The sequence below is a fragment of the Triticum dicoccoides genome, chromosome 4A (genome assembly GCF_002162155.2).
Source record: "Triticum dicoccoides isolate Atlit2015 ecotype Zavitan chromosome 4A, WEW_v2.0, whole genome shotgun sequence".
Lineage (NCBI taxonomy): Eukaryota > Viridiplantae > Streptophyta > Magnoliopsida > Poales > Poaceae > Triticum > Triticum dicoccoides.
The window spans coordinates 297,669,686-297,683,487 of NC_041386.1; the positions used below are offsets into that span (position 1 = coordinate 297,669,686).

General features: G+C 45.2%; 1 protein-coding gene across 1 annotated transcript; it reads left to right on the forward strand.

Annotated features, from left to right (window-relative positions):
• Positions 1–384: 384 nt before the first annotated feature.
• Positions 385–7,327, forward strand: LOC119285811 (armadillo repeat-containing protein 8-like). Its single transcript, XM_037565141.1, has 8 exons — positions 385–928; positions 3,050–3,769; positions 3,977–4,072; positions 4,148–4,231; positions 5,478–5,712; positions 5,789–5,949; positions 6,189–6,470; positions 6,858–7,327. The coding sequence occupies exons 1-8, from the start codon at positions 485–487 to the stop codon at positions 6,915–6,917; spliced, it is 2,082 nt and encodes a 693-aa protein (XP_037421038.1). The 5' UTR covers positions 385–484; the 3' UTR covers positions 6,918–7,327.
• Positions 7,328–13,802: the final 6,475 nt, after the last annotated feature.

Genomic DNA, 13,802 nt, shown 5'->3' on the forward strand with positions numbered 1-13,802 from the left:
ACCACACCTAAAATACATTTGCTTTTTCTATGAGGATAGTTCCATTTTATTTGCTAGAGGTTTTCTGCAACAACCATACAACATGAATGAAAAGTCACATACGTCAACACATCAGGACCAATCAAGGTCCCAATCGAGTCGCCTCCGGAGAAAAATTCCGCCAAAAAAGTAAAAATATATAGTTAAATAAATAAGATCAAACTCCCCTAATCATTTCACCATGTGTCTCACATCACATACACACACGGGCTCAGAGTAGTTATCAGCTAGGAAGATAAATATTTCCACGTGTGGCGAGCCCATTGGATAGGAGGTCCCGACCTACCCATTATTCTCTCGCCCCGTCCTTTCTCTATAAAATACGAGTATACTACTACTACCAGCCAAACACAAAATAAACTCGTAAAATAAAAATAAAAAGGGAGCCCGGAGCGGCAACAAGCCAATATACACAACGCCTCTCGCCGACCTCCCCCACCCCCAGATGCCGGCCACGGCGAGCGGCGGCGCGCGGGCGGAGGAGGCAGCATCGGCGCTTTCGCTGTCTTCCTCCGCACCTTTCTGCATGGGGACGCGGCCGGAGGAGCTCGCGGCCAGGCTGGTGGCCGGGGGCCCCGGCGGCGTCGGCGGGCCAGGAGGAGGACGCGGAGAGGGAGGGGAGGGGGAGCACGAGCGGGTGCTCGCGCTGCGCGAGATCAAGAACCAGATCATTGGGAACCGGACCAAGAAGCTCCTCTACCTCCGCCTGGGCGCCGTGCCGGCGGTCGTCGCGGCGCTGGCCGAGCCCGGCGCGTCTCCGGCCGCGCTCGTCCAGGCGGCGGCCGCGGCGGGGAGCTTCGCTTGCGGCGTGGACGATGGCGCGCGGGCCGTGCTTGCTGCTGGCGCCGTGGGGCACCTTACGCGGCTCCTCGCCCACCCCGACGACAAGGTCTGCTTCCTTCACTTACTTGTTTCCTTCATTTCGTGTATGCCTGCTGGGTTTGGCGGCTCCAAAACTCTATCGGGTTGATTTTTTCTCTCTCGTGGATTTGTTGCTCAATTGGGAAAACATCTGTTGCGTGGAGAAGACCTGGTGGGAGGAAACGACGGCAACCCAGCAACTGCTTGCTGATTGATATCATTGCACCAATTTGGGGCTTGCTAGCAATTGTGCTTGTCCCTGAGCTGTAGATGAAAAAGAGACAGTGCTAACTTAATCAATGTTTTCCGTGGGAATTAGTCTGTACATTGGTGAATGGTATCTCTAGTTAGGATGGAAAAACAATTAGAGGCTCGTGGTGAAGAGTGCCTGGTAACTGTGCCGAGAAGAGATTTGCAATCGATGTTTGCAACAAGTGTTCGAGCCGAGTAAGCACTTGGAAATAAATCATGGTTGGCTTGTGAAATTGCCAAAAGGGGAACTTTGTAGTAGGGAATCACTATTGAAGGTTTATGCTTAGAATGGGGAGAATTATCTGAGCCAAAGTATTGCAGAATATGTTAGTTTAGTTAAGGCGAGAGAAACTGGTGGTAGTTGTCATCTCTTTTTCTTTTGTCCTTTTTCTTTATCATTTTTTGGTTGAAATAGTGAAGATATTGCTCATTCATTTGTGGAGAGTTTGGTATTGGGTCAATGGTTAGGTGTGCTGGTGGGCATAAATGTGCTGGAAAGTTGTCTTTTATGTTTGGGTTCGTGATTAATTTGTCTGAACCAATAAACTTGATTGGCTGCCCTGGTTTGAGCATGAATAATTGGTGATGGTAAAACCGTAGCTCATGTTATATGCTTGAGCTAAGAATTTGGCGGTAGGAGGTGATTTCTTGGTGGTTTGCATCGGAGATCCTATTGGTCTGTTGCAATGTGAGGATTTCTAGTTTTGCGGGGTATTATGTGGAGGTTTATACCTGACAGTTGGAGGCACCTTAGGGTAAAAAGTATGACATTAAATAAGACCATGATTGCATTCAAACTCGCGATATCTTCTGTAATACTGAATGGTCCTAATCAGATTAGCCTCTTTCCGATGCATCAGACTTATATTTTCCCTCCATGTGGAATGGGTAGAAATCCGAGCCTAATTGTTCACATGATCCATGAACGTACAGAGGGTGAATGATTCTAGAGGAGTTACTGCACATGCAACCCTTTTTTATAGTCTTGCCTAGTTTACCTTTTGTGCCAGGTACAACGTGACTATTAAAGCGGGGAACAGGCCATGGTGAATGAGATGACAAAAGAAAAGCGGAACAAATGACTACTTTTGTAGCTCTCTATTGTCACATCTCAATGTCCTTTCCTAACCACTCTGTCGGGCGTTAATCATTTCAGGACTCATTATGACATGCCTATTAATCTTCCTTTCCCACCTCAGACTACCTAGGAAGAACTAGATATCTTCTCTGTACAGAAGAAATATGCACCGAAATTGGAGCTGAAGAGGATACAAACCTATGTGATGAGGGTTATACAATCGCAACTCCACACATGCCCATTTATCTCATAATTGTTTGTGCTGTGTTGCCCCTTTTCTAGTCCAGTATACAGGAAACTAGTTTTTTCTTCTGATGTTCATAATATGAAAATGTCTCCTCTGCATATTCAGGACATAAATATTGTGTTAGGCTACAATATCCAGTTCACCTAATAATATTAGTTGCTACTCTTGAGTGTTTATTGACTAGCTTGATCCTGAGCTTTTCATTTTGACGTTCTCTTTTGGAAATACAGATATGTTATGATGTCAGGAAACATCCGCATTAGCATATCCCCCATATGTTTAATTATGGTATACTTGTGGTCTCATCTCTCCAACGTTGTTGAAATTATAATGCTCTGTACTCACTAAACTGCATCTTAAAAATCTTGTATTTGTATTCATGTACTTTACTGATGCATGGATGCATAAGAGTTCAGTCCAAGCTCCTGTTTGTTCGTTGGATTCAGGTTATGCAGTGTGAATAGGCACTGTATGTGTTGTGCTGGTTGTTTCATCCTATATTGAATAGTTGTAACCACTGACAATGGTGGTTAATCATTTGGCCTGTTCTAAAGTTTCCACCTTGCTTACAGGTTGTCGATGCATGTGCCCGTGCTCTCAGAATGATATATCAATCAAAACAAGCTCCAACGTTTGATGTCAATAATGAGAAAAATATGGACTTTCTTCTTTCCCTTTTGGACAGCGAGAACGAAAATGTTACTGAGCTGGCTGCTAATATTATATCATACTCTTGCAATAGCAATACAGAACAATTAGCACTATGTGGTGCTGGAGTTCCACAGAAACTTGTTAGTCTTTTTGGAGGTTCTATGAATCTACGGGATGCTTGCTTAGAATCTATGACTGCAATCATAAGAAATAACTGGGAAGTTGCTTCAAGGTTTGCATCAATGGATCACGGAAAAGCTTTCCGTTCAATAGTTGCGTTAATACACGATCGGAGCCCGCGCACAAGGCTACTTGCTTGTCTGTGCTTGATTGCACTTGGTCATGCTTCTCCCTGTCATTTTCTGGACAGACAAATTAAAACGAAGTTGATTCTGGTCTTACTTGAGCTCATTGAAGAACCTGGTCATGTGGGAGATGAGGCTCCCTTGGCACTAACTACGCTTATAAAGGACAGTGTGGAACTGCAGAAACAAGCCTTTTCAACAAATGCAGTTGCGAAGCTTAGCAACCATTTGTTAGCAAATACATCGCAGACAAGGCGGGCAGTGACCATATTGCTTGCTTTAGCTGAACTTTGCTCAAAACAAGAAGAGTCAAGATCTCAACTTTTGTCAGGCCAGGTATGTGAAGCTTCTGCAAGATAGTACTTCTGATTAATGCGTTGTTACGTGTTGAGTTCTTAACTGAGGTTCTGTAGAGTCCTGTTATTAGTGCAAATTCATGATAAGACAATACACTGATTCTTGACATTTGACCTCAAGAAAGTGGATGAATATGACGACCCATTGACCCAATATTTATATCTAATAATATAATTCGCTTAACAGGTATCAACATTGATACTTGATGCGTTGAAGCACGATTGTGCGGATATTCGTGTTGCAGCATGTTCATGCCTGAAGAATATTTCTAGGTCATCGAAGGTAAGGATCATGCTTCTTTACATCTCAACCTTTTGTGTTCACCCAAACGACTCAATTAATGTGGTTAATTTGCAGGTGCTTAGTGCAGGCCGCTTATCCTGTGATACAGTTATTGCCCCCTTAGTCCAGCTTTTGTACGACTCATCTACTTCAGTTCAGGTAATGTGAATCAGGCAGTCTTCACTGGAATTATCCCAAACTGGATTTTTACTTGGTTGCATTTCAAATCTTCCTTGATTCTTCCAGAGGGCTGGTCGCTTGAGTAATATTAATGTGGGTTTTATCAAAGATGATTGATATGTAATGCTTGGGGTGTTAACTTACCTATTTGTATGAAAATCTTGCCCTCTTTGATATTGTTGATGATCTTTTACTGTATTTGCACTCATCAAAGTACCCTAAGGCTTTGTTTGGTCTCACGGGCAGCACACCCAGGGGAGCAAACCCCCATCGGGGGAGTTTACCTGTCAGCTGGGATCCCCTCCCATGGAAGCGGGAGATTGCCCTGACCATTTGGTAGCAGGCAGGGAGTAATGATTCCTGCCCGTGATTCACACAGCAGAAAATTTCACCATGCATGAATCTGCGGCAGTGGGCGCGGAGATGGGAAGGCATCATCATCCGGAAGCAAAACACTGAGGAAGGGCTTTGGTTGAAGGAGAAGGAGGATGACGGCCTGGTGTCGCCATCGCGTCGTCGTCGGAGGTGGGAGCAGCTTGTTGGCCGAGGGGAGCTCAGGGAAAGGAGGACGACCGCCAAGTTGTTGCTCTCGCTGGAGGGGTGGCCTGGCGGAGCGTGTAGGCGGATCGGTTGGTACAGGAGGGTTGGGGCGGCGCTCCTGGCGGCTGGACGGAGAAAATTGGGAATCTTCATCCAACGCTGCCGCCTCTCAGTTGCGAGAGCGAGCTAGACGAGGATTTCGTCCCCGACCTCTCGAGGCGTGGAAGTCCCACCCGGGGAAGGGTCGAGGAAAGGGCGGGGGTCCTTCCCCTTTGCACGCGACCAAATTGCGCGGCAGGCTCCCCCGGGTTGATTCAGCCTGTGGATTTCCTATCCAGGGAAAGTAGGGGGATCCCCCCGGGATCCCTGGCAACCAAATTAGCCCTAAGGAAGAAATACTAGTAATGGTTATGCTGTAAAACTACACAGCATGTAAGTAGTCAATTTTATAACAACAATTGTAACTCCTGCGGGTTAACTTAGGAGGTATACCTTTGGTATTTTGTAATTTGTAATGCCCTATCACTTCCTGGCTGCATTGATGGAGCAATGGTTTGATCATTGGAGCCAACACTATATTGGTGTCAATTAGCTATGTTGTGACTGAAAAGGTTCTTAGGACATCAGGAGTTGATGCTTGATAAGAGTGTCTACTTGTCTCACCTGTGTACTATCTTTGTCACAGATTGCTGCCCTGGGTGCTATTTGCAACATTGCAGTGAATTTAACACCCAGGAAATCGGTTCTTCTTCATTCTGGGGTCGTCTCCCAACTTGTTCATTTATCCAAGTCGATGGATCCAACATTGAGACTAAAATCTGTGTTGGCTCTGAGGAATATTATGTTCCTTATGAATCCCAAGGATAAAGACCTCATTCTGAAGGAGCTAACTGTATCTACTCTCTCAAGCCTCATATGCGGTATGTGTAGATGCCCAGATATGATACCTGGCAACTGCTAAATTAGTTTCACTGCTAATTGCAACATGTTCTGCAGATTCTGAACATTCTGTTCAGGAACAGACCTTAGCGCTGGTACAGAATCTTCTTGATGGATATGTGGATTCTGTTAACTACGTCACTGGTGAAGATGGCATGGTTATAAATGCAATCTCAAGACAACTGAACAGCGCGTCTGCCACAGGAGTTTGCATCCAGGTCAGTTTCCCTTGAACTGCAGTATAGTTGGTTACTTTATCTGCATTTGCTATATTTATTTTACCACATGCATGAATGTAGTTTTGTAGGGAAAAAAGAACATCTTTCTGACAGAATTGCATAATTTTGTATTGCATTTTGCTTTTTAAATGTGTGCTTCTATGGGACATTATTTCATAAAGGAAAGCAAATATCATATTGTACGATGAATTATCGATCTTTCAGTTTCTTCTCTTCAGGGTATGTTGGTGCTTGCAAATATGGCAGCTGGGAATGAATTAAACAAGGAAGCTGTAATGGATGTTACTGTTCCTCACCGGGCAGATCGCATCAAACCATCTTTTGTGGTCAACTTTCTGCAGAGCAAGGATAAACAATTGAGAGTTGCAACCTTGTGGTGCATTCTGAACTTAATTTACCCAAACAGTGATTCTTCATCTACTCGAGTAGCCCGACTCCAAAATGCTGGTGTAATCTCACAAGTAAAAAACATGATAAATGACCCCTGCTTGGATTGCAAGGTACTGCTTTCCCTTCTTAATCTTGGTATAATGCATATTCTTATTTTTTAGCGAGTGTCACGGCCACTTTTAGTAGCTATCTAGCTGTTAGTTCTATTCATGTTTGCGACTGCTGACTCGGTTGGGAGCCTTATCCTTAGCTCATTGTTGTCTACTACTAGGATGCATATTATATTTTTGATGACAAAATGCTTTGTCGAAAGCTACTCCTGCAATCTTAGCTGAGCGGATTTAGCTATAAGAATCATAAAAGAACCAACAAAATGCCAAAAAAGAACCCGCTACACACACGGTTGGTAGATGGTAAATATCTGTGGACATCTGAAGCTAACCCCAGAACATTGTTTAGCGTTCATCTAACACCTCAAGATGCTCTTTGTTGTGCAGCTTAGAGTACGTATGGTGCTTGAACACTGCTTAGACAATGCCACTGCCGGTTTCATGTGATGGGTTGGCAAGCCATTGAAGTTTACGGACCACCATACACCATACAGCAATTGGGCAAAGGAAAGCTGGGCGTGCTTGGCACCGAGATGCACCCCATAAGCGCGAAGTCCTTACTGGTCTCTCCCTGTATTGAGCCTATCACAGTAATTTTTTCTCACGAGAACCCGATGGCACATGCCACCTAGAGAACCTGAGCTGCTTGCTTGCGACCTGAAGGCCATAGGCACCAGGTCCAGAGAATCCCATTTTGTAGTGCCACAAGAACCTTTGGGTTGTGTTGTGACGAAGAGTGTATAATCGATCCACTGCTGTTGCTGTTGTAAAATGCAGTTATCTCTTACAATGATCGGTCTGTTTTATTGCCTGATGTGGTCCTGTCTTTTCCAATTGAGTGATGTCTTGTTGCTTGATTTACCTGCTCCCTCAACTTGGTATGCGGCAGCTAAATTATACACGCTGGCAGCGACGTAGCATCCAATCTTGTATTCATTGAGCATTGCACGGGCCATTTAAATCAAGGTGGCTTCCTTTCTCTTTACAACTCTATTTGTAGGTGGTAGATAATTCATTGTTGATTCCTTCTTCATCGAGAAAGACATCCCGTACCGTTGTCATTTCTTATCCTCTTGATATTGACTTCAGATTGGTTTTATGCCTTCTTGGCAAGGCTTTTGAAATGGTCTTGCGTTTTACCTTAGTCATCAGTAAAGGACACCTAAGTGAAAAGTAAAAAAAAAACCAAAAAATTAGTAGATCATAAGAATAGCGCCGGGTACTTGTGCTAGTAGTGGGAGCAAAGAAGTCCATGTGTGTAGTTACTTGAGTGGCCTTGAGGCCATCATGATGATTTTGACAGGATGTAGTCCTAAAACTTGTCTCCCGGCTTGACATGCACTACATAGTCGAGCCTTCTTGAGGATGGCATCCTTCATGCCAAATTATATTTGCCTTTGATAAGCTCTCGACTTCAGACATGTCCAAGTCTTCGATACCAAAGCAATCCCAAGAAAAGCCTAGGTATCAAACATGTTTGGACTTTTGGTACACGTGGGAAATCAACTAGATATAGATTACTTTTCCTTATTCTAGTGAAGAACATTTTGAAGACCATTGAATAGGCATCACTAACTTTCAAACTTCCTTAGTTGCGCAACAAACAATAGACTGTATCCAAGAGACATGACATGGGTCCTTGTTTGCAGGGACAAGAGGTTTGGGTTCACGAAACATAGGTGCAATAATGTTCTTAGGAGAAACTTTCTTGGTGGGAAATTGATCACATGGTCCAATGTACTTGCATAGGTATGCCCATTCTTGTCTTTGCTAAGAGTGTGCATGGGATCAAAAATTACAAAGCACCATCATTGTGAGCACAATGGTCCTCAGAGTGAGCGGACAAATTGTACTTTACTTTTCTAAGCACAATTTTTGTCTTGGGATGCTGCTCATGATCATGTGGTTCTTTTTTCACCTTGTATTGCCAAGGAAGTCCAACACATTCTTTGCAAAAAATGTGACTTTGCATGCACAAGAGTTCACTAAACTTCTTAGTTCTCTTTTGGCACTTTACCACACAATAAGAGAATCATTATTGAACCGAAGTTTTCCACTGACTAGATTCATGATATTGCTTCCTCTTCAGATAACCAAGCTTTAACTTCTTATGACCCTGCACAAACTCTTCAATGGACTCGGTGAGATTTTGGTAACTTGCATTGAGTTTTCAAGCTCCCTAGTCAAGGCCTCTATCGTTGTATAGGAAAACAAGGTTCCCCGGACACACCAAAATGGCCTCCCCAAAACTATTTGCACAACTTAAACAAGTTAAGTTGGCCTATGTTGAAGAAGCTCGGCCTCATCTAGTTGTGGTAAGAGACAATCAAGAAAATCATAAAATCATTCACAAGAGTTGAAGAAACGCTCCGAGTGTAGGTCCTGTGGATAACGGGTACCCACTAACCTCCTACACGCGGGCCACCCTGGCTCATTGTGAGGAACTCTCTGAATGTAGCAACTCAACCTGAGGCTCGCTTGGATTTCCCTACAGGGATTCAAGTAAGGCAAGAGTCTGGAAACCCCCAGACCAAGCCTTGGCAAGGCATCACCCTCGCCTCAACTACTTCACCAAGCAAAAGGACTACAATGATGATACATCGTCATTTCCCTGGGGACGATCGAGTCTTATAGCAACCCCCTGGAACGACCACTTCGTCTCGGGACGTGCCCGACCCACTAAGGGGACAACTCTGTAGAAGCCCAGTCCGGCGACTGAGCATGCCGCAAATCTTTACTGCCAACTAGCGGTGGCACCCTGTAACACCCAATATGCGATTATATCCCACATGTATGGAGGCACGACTTATGGGCATAAGCTCATATTAGGCCTGTCACAAGGATGGTTATATCTTTGCACAAACCATGTAATGGACATGAGAGAATACTAGATAAAGGCTTACACTCACCACATGTCTACAACATAATGTTCAATCATTCATACATTCATCCAGAAGAAGACAGGGTCCGACTACGGACGAAATCAAACGAGAAAAGACATAACCACCCATGCTATAATCCCGATCGACCCAACTAGAAGTGTCAACTAGACATCCATAAACGAAACATACATACGACCACGATCCTCGTCATAATCCCACTGGAGCTCACTGCCATCACCTGTATCTGTATCACACCTGCAACTGTTGTAGTAGTAATATGTGAGCCACGAGGACTCAACAATCTCATTCCATGATATCAAGACTAACAAAGCTTATGGGTATGGCATGGTTAAGTGATGAGGTTGCAGCAAGCACTAAGCATGTTTAAGTGACTAACTTACGAGTACAAGAATAGGATGAGTGTTCTACACATATCGCTCGCAAATTGATATGATCAATAAGTGATCCTGAATAATACTTAGGGTTCAATCATAACCCCACCATGTTCTCTTCCCGAACTTCGTCGAAAAGAGACGATCACAGTTACATACGTAGTTGGTGTATCTTAATTGAATATAGTGTCAAGTTCTCTACAACCGGATATTATAAATTTTCAAGTCACCCATAACCGCGTGCACGACTCTCGAAAAGATTTAACCCTGCGGGGGTGTCACAACTTAGCCCATCATAAGCTCTCACAATCCACTTTGGAAAACCTCAAACTCGAGATAGCCCTAAGTGTCCTCGGAATCCCGGTGCACAAGTTCTTCGTAGAAAGGAAAACTATCCCAATGAGGTCTCTTGGTGAGCCAGATTTGTGTCCAGAGCGCGCACTCTCTATCTATGGGCTCATCCATCTATGCGAAGTGGATGATAGCTTGAATACCATTGAGTTGCCCCGAGGCGGCACCATCGACTATGTGACGCCCGGATAATCAAGCTACAGTAACTCGCTGCTAATGATGCCACATCACCACACTTACTGTTGTTGATCTCGCGATGGTTCAAAAATGATTCAAATGAAAATTTAAAACAAAGGCAAAAATAATATTTCTTCAAACAGAAAAATAAAAATGTTCGAAGTGTTACAAATAATCAAGGGATAAATGTCATGGTGGAACAAACATTTTATAAGGTGTTAAAATACCCAAAAGTAATTAAAATAGTGGTGAACATAATAATTTAAATGCCTTTTTTAAATGTATAAATTACAAACTATTTATTTAAATGCTAAAACTCAATGTGGCAGTAGGATAAACTATAATAATGAAATTAGGTGCTAGATTTATATTTTAGAAGACTAAAACTAATATGAAACTAAAACAGTAACAATATAGATAAAAAATAAAAAAAATGATGGAACCCCCGGGCCATTTGGCCCACCTGGCACTAGCAGGCCAGCCTCTCCCCTGCGCCCCCACCTACATGGCTCTGCAACCGCACCTAACCCTAATCCCTCTCACTCCACTCCTCCATCCCCACCCGCATGATATCCTCGCTCCTTGCCCCCATGACCCAATTTGGACCGGGCACCCGGGCAGCGGACGCCGACGCCGCACCGCCACCTCGTCAGACCGCCTCGCTATCGCCGCCCCAACATCGCCTCCTCATCCTCCACCCCGACGAGCTCCATCAAGCCTCACCGCTCCCCATTCCTCTACAACCGCGGGTGAGGAACCCATGGTACTCCTCCTTCCCCATCGCTCTCTGCTCCCGCTCAACGCCCGCGGCCACCGTGACCTGCCACTCGCTCTGGCCTGCCCCTGCTCCGCCGCATCACGCCATGGCTGCCTCGCCGCTGCCCTTGCTCCCGCGCTCGAACTGCCTGCCGCCCTCACCTGACCGCTCGTTGCTGCCCTCGCTGCAGTGCTGCTGCTGCCGCTACCTACGCTGCTGCTCGCCACCGCTGCTAGCTGCTGCCGCTCCCACCACTGCCTACCGCAGCCGCCGCCGTCCGCAACTGCCTCTTCCCCATGCCTCGCTACGTCCGCGCCAGCCCACGTGCGCCCTCCGCTGGCTTCGTCATGCGCCTCCCCTTCCGCTATCCCGCACCACTGTTTTTCCCTGGGCTGCCGCCCCACCGCAGCCCCGCGCCGCCTGCCGTCGCCTACTACCGCACACGTGTGCCCGAGCCCAGCCTCGCCACGCCTCGCCCCAGTCATTGCCAAGCGAGGCCGCCGTCGCCTCGGGCCCCTGCTCGCCATGCCCGACCTCCCTCCTCGGCGTCCACTGCAACGCTCCGGCCTCCCCACGCGACTTCCCCTTGCTCCGGTGCTGTCCTCGCCCGGTCACGCCATAGCCCCACCCTGCGCTGCCGTCCCCTGCTTCGCTCGTGCCTCGCCCCTCGCACGCCCACTCCGCAGCCGCCCTACTCGCCGGCGGGCCCGTTTGGGCGACGCCGTGTCCGACGCCCGCGCCAGTTGGGCGCTCACGACCATGCCCGCTAGCGCCCCGCCCGGTTGGCCCTTGGGCCAATGACAACGGGGCCCACTCCCCTGAAATGAAAATAAAAATTTAAAAATAAATAAATTTAAATTAACTTAATTAATTAATAAATGAATTAATTAAGTTTGCTTAATTAACTTAAGATTAATTAACATACAAATTAACTAACTAATCCTGTTAATTAGTAATCAGTGTATGACAGGGGCCCCACCCCCTGTTGACCAGTCAAACATTGACTGATAGAGGCAAAGGTGTCCCGTCTTTCGATGAGATGATGGATTTCGCTTTGGTGGAAGTCGACTTTGACGATTCGACTACGAACATGCGAGGATGTCGTGCCTTAGCAATCGCTAAACTAACTCCGAGAGGTTATTGACCACGCCGGAGCACGATCAACCTGACCACGAGGGTCTGTTTCCTGCGAGCAAACGAAGAACAAGCAAAGAAACTGAGATTGCAATCTGGATATTGCGAATATAAGATGAAAGCTTTATTGATCAAGGTGGGGTTCTGTGACGCCTTTGTCTGGTCGTTGAACACAAACGAAGTACGCGAAGTTGCAGCTATGGCGAACTTTAATCTAAACAAAACCCAAAGTCTAAACGGCGCCCTAAGGGCTGTATATATGGAGGAAGAGGGGGAAATTTCGTGGCCCTTGGTGGAGGGGTCCGAAATCAACCCTATCTCTTGTTTCCCCACACATACGGACTCTAAAAATAGCCTATACTTATGTATTTTGAAATTACATGGGCCTGGCCCAATAATAAGGTGACGCAGCACCTAGAATAGCCTAAGGACGAAATTTATGAAGTGGCATCTTGTATATTTCATCCAAGGCTTCATGCACCCATTATGGTGGCTTCAATGTCCTGAAATCATCACTTGTAACTCCGTTCTGGTTCCCCTTGCGCATGACATCATCTCCATGCTTGTTCTTGCTCCAATGTCCATCCTTCTCCAAGCTAGGACCTTCATTTGTAAGCAAAACAAATGTATCCAATTTAGGCAGCATCATATTCTCATGAACATTAGAATCATTACCAAGAAACGAAAGTACCTGATAATTTAATTGGCATGCACGAGCTCTAGTAATTGGTCCAGTATATGTAGCAGTAGGGGCTGTGGGTGTAACAATGGTATTGATGTCCTCATCATCCTCCCCTTCTTGAAATGAAGTCGTCCTCGATGGAAGCTCATCTTCCTCACCCAAATAAGGCTTCAAATCTGCAATGTTAAAAGTGGGACTAACCCCAAAATCTGTAGGCAGCTCAAGTTTATATGCATTATCATTTACTTTCTCCAACACCTTAAAGGGACCAGCAGCACGTGGCATTAGCTTTGATTTGCGCAAATCAGGAAATCTATCCTTACGCAAATGTAACCAAACAAGATCTCCAGGTGCAAACACAACATGTTTTCTACCCTTATCTCCAGCAAGTTTATATTTAGCATTCATACGCTCAATGTTTTCCTTAGTTAACTCATGCATTTTTAAAATCAATTCAGCACATTCTTTAGCATCAAAATTAACCTTCTCCGAAGATGGAAGAGGCAACAAATCAATAGGTGCACGAGGTAGGAAACCATACACAACTTCAAAAGGGCACATCTTAGTAGTAGAATGCAATGAACGATTATAAGCAAATTCAATATGAGGCAAGCATTCCTCCCACATTTTCTTATTATTCTTCAAAATAGTCCTAAGCATAGTAGACAATGTTCTATTGACTACTTCAGTTTGTCCATCAGTTTGGGGGTGACAAGTAGTACTAAAAAGCAGTTTAGTCCCCAACTTAGCCCATAAACATCTCCAAAAGTGGATAAGAAATTTAGTATCACGATCTGAAACAATAGTATTTGGCACACCATGCAAGCGAATAATTTCACGAAAGAACAAATCAGCAACATTAACAGCATCATCGCTTTTATGACATGGTATAAAGTGTGCCATTTTCGAGAATCTATCCACGACAACAAATATGCTATCCTTCCCCTTCTTTGTTCG

Coding starts and splice junctions, on each gene's coding strand:
- LOC119285811 (XM_037565141.1), top strand. CDS start 485: ATGCCGGCCACGGCGAGCGGCGGCGCGCGGGCGGAGGAGGCAGCATCG. Junction 3,770..3,976: donor CTCAACTTTTGTCAGGCCAG/GTATGTGAAGCT, acceptor TTCGCTTAACAG/GTATCAACATTGATACTTGA. Junction 6,471..6,857: donor ACCCCTGCTTGGATTGCAAG/GTACTGCTTTCC, acceptor TTTGTTGTGCAG/CTTAGAGTACGTATGGTGCT.